The sequence below is a fragment of the Oryctolagus cuniculus genome, chromosome 11 (assembly GCF_964237555.1).
Source record: "Oryctolagus cuniculus chromosome 11, mOryCun1.1, whole genome shotgun sequence".
NCBI lineage: Eukaryota > Metazoa > Chordata > Mammalia > Lagomorpha > Leporidae > Oryctolagus > Oryctolagus cuniculus.
In genome coordinates this window covers 41,779,345-41,786,487 of record NC_091442.1, presented here as the reverse complement: position 1 = coordinate 41,786,487, position 7,143 = coordinate 41,779,345, and the positions used below count along the sequence as shown (strand labels likewise).

Here is a 7,143-nt window from a genome sequence, read left to right as displayed (position 1 = left end):
GTTAAGCCCCCGGCCTGTGACACCAGCATTCATATGAGCACCACTTCGAGTTCCAGCTTCTAGGCTTCCAATCCAGCTCCCTGCTAATGTGCCTGGGAAAGCAGCAGATGATGGCCCAGGTACTTTGGGCCCTGCCATCCACATGGATGGAGTCCCAGGCTCCTGCTTCAGCCTGGCCAGCCCCAGCCATTGTGGCCATTTGAGGAGTGAACCAGTAGATGGAAGATCATTTCTCTCTCTGTCTCTCCCTCTCTCTGTAACTCTGCCTTTCAAACAAGGAAATATAAAAATAACAACAATAATGATATTAATAATAATAATAATAAATAACACTTGTCAAGCTCGTATGTGTGTGTGTTTGAATCTTCAGGCTAAGTACTTGCAACATGACTTGCTGACACCTTTGTCAAGAGCTATGGAGAAAAATCAGAGTGCTCTGGGAAGAAAAGATACTTGAATATACTTTTAATTCATTTTTTAAATATTTACTTTGTTTGAAAGACAGATTTACAGGGAAAAGTAGAGACAGAGAGAGAGGTCTTCCACCCTGGTTCACTCCCCAAATGGCTGCAACAGCCAGAGCTGTGCCAATCCAAAGCCAGGAGCTAGGAGCTTCTTCCAGGTCTCCCACATGGGTACAGATGCCCAAGCACCTGGGCCATCCTCTGCTGCTTTCCCAGGCACATTAACAGGGAGCTGGATTGGAACTAAAGCAGCCAGAACTCGAACCGGCGCCCCTATGGGATGCCGGCGCTGCAGGTTGGGGCTTTAACCAACTCTGCGCCACAGCACCGGGCCCTAATTCACGTTTTTGGAAACAGTAGTTCCTTAAAGGTTTTTAAAACATTTTAAATCTCTCTCATTTTTAATCTAACTTCACTACCATTTATTAAACACCTGCTGTGTATTGTGCACCATGCTGGATGATTTTAAGTATGATGTCTCATTTCATTGAATCCTCATAATCACCCCCAGTAATAATGTTATTACCCCCAAAGACATTATCATTCCAACTTTGTAGATGAGTGAGTTCGGATGCAAGGGGCTAGATGGCGTGAGCCTCGTCACACAAACAATAAATAGAAAGCCTGAGCCATCATCCCTCACAACGTGAAATAATGCCAAAAGCTGTTAGACCCGTACATGTATTCCCCTAACCTTGACGTCATCTTTCACTTAATACAATAGCTTCTATTTTTCAAAGACTGGCTCATTTATTTATTTGAAAGGGAAATCATCAGAGAAAGCAGCAGAGATTAGAGAGAGAGAGAAAGAGAGAAAGAGAGAGAGACTCCATCTTCTGATTCACTCCTCAAATGACTGCCACAGCCAGGAACCAGGAGCTCCACCCAGGTCTCCCATATGGGTGGTCAGAGACCAGGCACTTGGGCCATCATTCAGTGCATCCAAGAAGTGTTAGCAGTGAGTTGAATTGGAAGTGCAAAGCACTGGGGACTCGAACCAGTCCGATGTGGCAGCTTCACCCACTGTGCCACAACAACGTTATACTGATGTCTCAGTCAGTGATGGGTCACGTGTACAACAGTAGTCCCATAAGATTATCATGTAGCTGAACAATGCCTATCCCCTAGTAGCCATACTATGACACTATAGCCATAGTAATGTCAGCCCAATGCATTTCTCATGTGTTGGTAGTGGTGCTGGCGTAAGCAAACCTACTGCACATACAGTCATAGATAGCAGAGAATACTTGATAAGGACAAGAAACCTCTGTTCCTGGTTTATAAATTTGCTATATTATACTTTTGATTGTTAGTTTACTGTGAAACAGTGTGCTGTGGGGGCATATGGGTGCTGGGTGTCTCCAGGGGTGCTGGGTGTCTGGAATGGAGGCGCCAGTGACTGAGATGCTGGTAGAAATGGAATAAAGTGAGACAGAAGCAAACAAACCTTGACTTTTTGTTTAGTTTTATTGACACTATTTTACTTAATTTGTTTCTGTAGGCTTTGGGAAATGATATTCACCCAAAGTCACAGGAAATGCACCTAAAAATGGCCCTGGGACCCAAGCCTCTGACCCCCCTAAATGGTCTCTTCCTTACACTTGAGGGATGACCAGACCACAGGAAACTGGGGAGATAAACCCCATTCTCAAGACCCCACACTTTCTATCCCCCACAGTGAAAAATGTTAAAAAAAAAAACCTCCAAAATTGTGAAATTTTTGAATATAATTAAGGCATTTCATGTAAACAAATACAAGTTCTTGGCTACATCAAAAGAATTACATTAGGAACACAAAAAGCATTTGTGTAGTCAATTAGATACGGAGAGAGCTGTTAGACCCATCAAACTGTGAAGCCTGCAGCCCCATAACAGATTTAGGATTCATCACACCTGACTGCGGGAATTTTCCCAGGAAAAAGAACTTCAAAATTGACATAAAAAAGCAGAGAAAAACCCCACAGACTTTTTAATGCTGTGTCTTTTGGTGACTGGAAACTTGAACATTATCCAGTGAAGTTACATAGGAAGTGGAAATTATTCCATTAGAAACATTTCCATAAGCCAACCTCCTCACACACAGTATGCATCCATATGTATTTAACACTTAGGGAGAGGTAAATGGATCATTTGTAAGCGAAGGCATTCAACTGAAAACATTGCTAGGTCTAAAATCTCGATTTTCCCCTCCAAAAACTCCATATCTAAAGTCATCAAATATGAAAAAGAAGAAAATTACTGGCATATTCCTAGATGACACAGCCTCTTTGGTTACATTATTAATGCTTCAACAGGCCAGAGAGAGAGAGAAGTGAAAAACACCACACCCTAAGGGAAGACCTGAGACTCCCCAAATTTATATACAGAAAAGACAAAGAGCTGGCCAGAATTACTATTTAGAAATAATTACAAACAAACCATCTTATTTATGCGTCCCCACCTAAGAGAAGATTCTCTTGATGGCAATTTAGTTCTCCGGTGTCAGTTCACTCCTTTGGGTCAAACATTGCCCTGTCCCAGTTTGTGGGATGATGAGGCCAGCAGAAGACAAGACAGAGTTGAAAATCCATTTTCTTGTCACCTCCAGCAGCAAACCCAGCCCCTCTGTACTGTAACAAATTCTTGAAACCAAGGTCCAACATTAGAGATATGCATTTTTTTGGTGTATTCCATCTTGTCTTTATTTTGGGTGTTTCTCTCTGCTATTTTGATTGATTTCTTATTCACAGAAGAAGTCAACAGCCTGAAAAAAAAACAAAAACAAAAATACGGAACTGGACCGGCCGCACCAGAGAACAGATGTGGGTTCTTTATCGAAAATCAAGCTTAGTCAAAAAGAGAAATTTTAATTGAAAAGAAGTAAATGTATGGCCAGCTCTCTGCTGTGGCCCGGGAAGGCAGTGGAGGATGGCCCAAGTGCTTGGGCCCTGCACCCCATGGGAGACCAGGAGAAGCACCTGGCTCCTGCCTTTGGATCAGCGCAGCGCGCCAGCCATGGTGGCCATTGGAGGGTGAACCAACGGCAAAAAGGAAGACCTTTCTCTCTCTCTCTCACTGTCCACTCTGCCTGTCAAAAAAAAAAAAAAAGGGAAGTAAATGTTGACTAGTATGACATAATAATGACTGTAAGTCAAAAACTCCTTAACAAGAAAGTCATCTAATACACTTTTAATTTATGGTTATTTGGTGGATGCCAGCTTAGTGCTAAGGAGCCATGACATGCGGGGTGTACGTGTGTAGGCTGGGCTGCTGGAGGCACAGTAATTAGCTCCAGGAGAATGACTTCAAAAACCCACTTGCAGAGTGGCTCACAAAGGATCTTTTATTTCTGCCAGGAGTTTACAGGACCCCAGGGCATTACTAAGAGCGTGACTTGATTTCATGGAAAAGTACAATGCACCCACCACAAAAATAAAGCATTCAAAGGTTTTTCTAGAATGTTTTGATTTTCTCAAAAGAACAGGTGCTCATTTCCCCCCAGCCTGTCATTAGTAGATAAATGGAAATGATCAGTCAGTGAACACTATTTTGATTTCTTTCTTTGCGATATGGACTCCTTTGCAGGATAACTTTCATCTAAAACAAAAAACGGTACTATTTTGTGCACTTGAAATCTGCTAAGAGGGTAGATTTTAAGTGCTTTCGACACAGAAACACACACACACAGGACAGAATGTTAACTAGCTTCATTGTGATGATCATCTCACGATGCACGTGATATTAAAACTTCAAACTGTATGTCCTAAGTATATATACATCCTTGTTGCCAATTATACGCCCCCAAGAAAGCTAAAAAAAATTAAAACATTAGAAAATAAACTGAAACAAAACCAAGAGGGTTGTATGGAGAAAATTCACAAACTTTCAACACGGATGGTAGTTACAGAGCCCTTCCCAAACTCAGTGTCTCGGAAGACAGCGGAAGCCGGAAGCTGGGGGCTTTGTTCGGCACACCTTGGAAGCTGCACGGTGCAGTTTCGACACAAGCCTTTGAGTCCTTCTCTGGTCCCTTCCGAGGTGCTTACCGTGGTGGGTACTTCCTTGGTGGCCTCTTGGTACACGTGCTGCTCCTTAACCAAATTGCTGGGGAAATAGCCCACGATACCCATCTCATCCTGGCTGTCACTGTACACCTGAGAGGCAGAAGAGTAGCAATCAGGGGAAAGCTGGTGGGAGGGTCTTCCGAGGAAGGCACAGGCATCCTCTTTGCTGATACTGAGAATAACATCACTGCCAGTCCTTCACTTTCCCCGTGGGCTCCAGGGGGCTCACAGCCAACCCTGGAGTTCCCTCACAGCACTAAGTGAACCCACACGCGTGCAGCATTACTCTGTCTGCGACCTTGCAAGTTGCCTGATTTCTTTTTGGAACTCCTCAATAAATAAAGTTAGCAAGTTTTTTAGAACAGTGAATTTACACTTCTATTTTAAAGATGTGTGTTTCTCAGTTTTTAACAATTCCCACACATAGATACTTGAATGCACTTAAAGTTAGTTCTTTATTATGTTAAAAACTATCTTTGGGGCTGCAGATAAGGACAGTAAAACCCGGCCTACTTCATCCCTCCCCAGCGATCACTCTTGTACGTTTTTACTGAAGAAAACAGATTCTTTTAAATTAAAGAGAGTGCCAAAGTTTCTTAAAAGAATCTGAAACTTGGGCTGCCTTCCAGCACTCGTGTCTTCTACTTGGCCAGTCCTCTAACACATTTTGGAGTAAGATTCAAAGTCCTTGGAATGTCCAAAACCCAGTGCATTTGGCTTTTCCCCCCCTTGCCATAATATCACCTGTATTTGGTTTTCTTATGAAATTATCTTTGTTTCTTTGAACTAAAATCACAGCAACTATACCTACATTTTTGCCGTAGTTTCAAAAACCTCTACCTTGGTCTTAGCTACTTCTAAGCATTGAAATAGGTTGACAACAGGTTATTGAGGGCAAATTTAAGAGCAATGTGTATACACAAGGGAACTTTCTCAAAATGTTCATGGAAATTATGCATTATGAAAAACTAGGCATGCATGTAATATATCTTTGCATCAAAATAAACTTATTTTAATGTTATTTTCCACCAACTTTTGGAAGCCCCTCCTGTTTTTAAGAATCTCTTCTTACACTGCCAGCCCAGAACTCTCCAGCTGCGTTTTCTCTCACTAGCTTTGAGTACACGTAGATTTGCTGCCCTTTGCTGATGTTAATGAATCTGCAGTCCGGGGCATTGTAATCTTCTTGAGCTCGAGCCAGAGAAATAGCATCTAGAAGGAAAGGGAAAATTGAAGTGACTACATTTTAGGCCCCCGAATTTTACCAACAGTCAAAAAAGGCAAAGCATACAAGTGTAAGAGAAGTGGAAAGGCAGAGAGCCGGATGCTGCCCATTTCACAGCCGGGATTCAATTCGAGAAGATTAAGCTTGCCAAGATATTAAAGCTGCAGCAAAATCTTAGCCAAGTGCATTCTCTGCAGACAGACAGCAAAGGACTGAAAGTCCAGACCTGGAGAAGCCCTGCTAATCACACGCACGTTGGAGAAGATTCACTGCGCAGTACAATTCCATCTCATGCTGTCAGTGGATAGGTTTCAGTCATTCAGCAGAGAAAGAGCAGGAGGAGCATTAAGCGAGCCCTTACAGACACAGTCGTCGTCGGCACACAGCTTCTTAGAAGCCAGTCTGTCCATGAATATCCCGTGCACGGCACACACAGCCACGAGACCCAGGAGCCAAAGGACCAATGTTCTTGCCATCTTCCCTTTTGGCTGTTTTGGCCAGCGCTTTTGGTCTGCAAGCGGGGACTGCCTTCAGTGGCTCTGTCTTTTATGCGAAAGCCAGACCTCTGGATAAATACACAGGGCCAATGGAAAGGGCCCAGGGCTCCTCCGCTTTCCTAACAGGTGACCTGGCTCCAAAGGCTGATTAGCATCTGATGTTCCAAAGAGAGTCAAACTCTGTATTTCACACAAAAGTGGTATTCAGAACCACCGTTCAGGTCCACTGTTGTTAAAGCTGTTTTCACTGTGGTTCATTGCATCCATCAGCACAGCGGGACTGAGAGAAGCATAAGCAATTTAAACTGTTTTTTACTTTCTAGTTCAATGTCACATTCTTTCAACTATCCAGCTGCCTACCAATGTACCTGGGAAGGTGGGGAATGATGGCTCAAGCACCTGGGCCCCTGCCACCCACGTGGGAGCTCCTGGCTTTGACTGGCCCTAGCACCCATTTGGGGAGCAAGCCAGCAGATAGAAGTTCTCTTTCTCAGTCACTTTGTCTTTCAAATAAACAAATAAATCCTTAAAAATGAAGAAAAAAGAAAAGGAAATATGAGATCTACCAAGGGTACTTCAGAGAGTCTCTGGGAAATGTGCCTTATCTTTTAATTCCAGCTGGATTCACATGATAGATAAATAAAGCACTCTTACATTGACAAATCCTTCATGGCCGAATTCTTAGAAGTCGTGTCTGTCCTGGACAGAGATGGATTCTCACACATTAGTTCATGTCACATCCAGATCCTACCAAAGGCAAAGGAAGAAGCAGGTGGGTGGAGGAAAACAGGGCAATCTTCCCCCCTCCTCCTGTCTCTAAGGCTTTTGCAATTCAGTGTCAAGTGCTTGTGGGGTACAGATGGCACAGAAGTTAGAGGTTCATGTTGCCCCCTTTCCCCTGCTGCTGGGCATTT

At 43.3% G+C, this 7,143-nt stretch overlaps 1 protein-coding gene across 1 annotated transcript; it reads right to left on the bottom strand.

Annotated features, from left to right (window-relative positions):
• Positions 1–1,922: 1,922 nt before the first annotated feature.
• On the bottom strand, positions 1,923–6,282 carry OTOR (otoraplin). Its single transcript, XM_070053168.1, has 4 exons — positions 6,094–6,282; positions 5,580–5,719; positions 4,490–4,597; positions 1,923–3,207 (listed from the first exon to the last, which is right to left on the bottom strand). The coding sequence occupies exons 1-4, from the start codon at positions 6,206–6,208 to the stop codon at positions 3,184–3,186; spliced, it is 387 nt and encodes a 128-aa protein (XP_069909269.1). The 5' UTR covers positions 6,209–6,282; the 3' UTR covers positions 1,923–3,183.
• Between the last annotated feature and the right edge of the window lie 861 nt (positions 6,283–7,143).

Excerpts from the sequence above, each read along its gene's own strand:
- OTOR (XM_070053168.1), bottom strand. The coding sequence starts at position 6,208 with ATGGCAAGAACATTGGTCCTTTGGCTCCTGGGTCTCGTGGCTGTGTGT. Across the intron at positions 5,720-6,093 it reads TGCCGACGACGACTGTGTCT|ATGCTATTTCTCTGGCTCGA; the intron begins GTAAGGGCTCGC and ends CTTTCCTTCTAG. Across the intron at positions 4,598-5,579 it reads GAGAGTTCTGGGCTGGCAGT|GTGTACAGTGACAGCCAGGA; the intron begins GTAAGAAGAGAT and ends TCTGCCTCTCAG.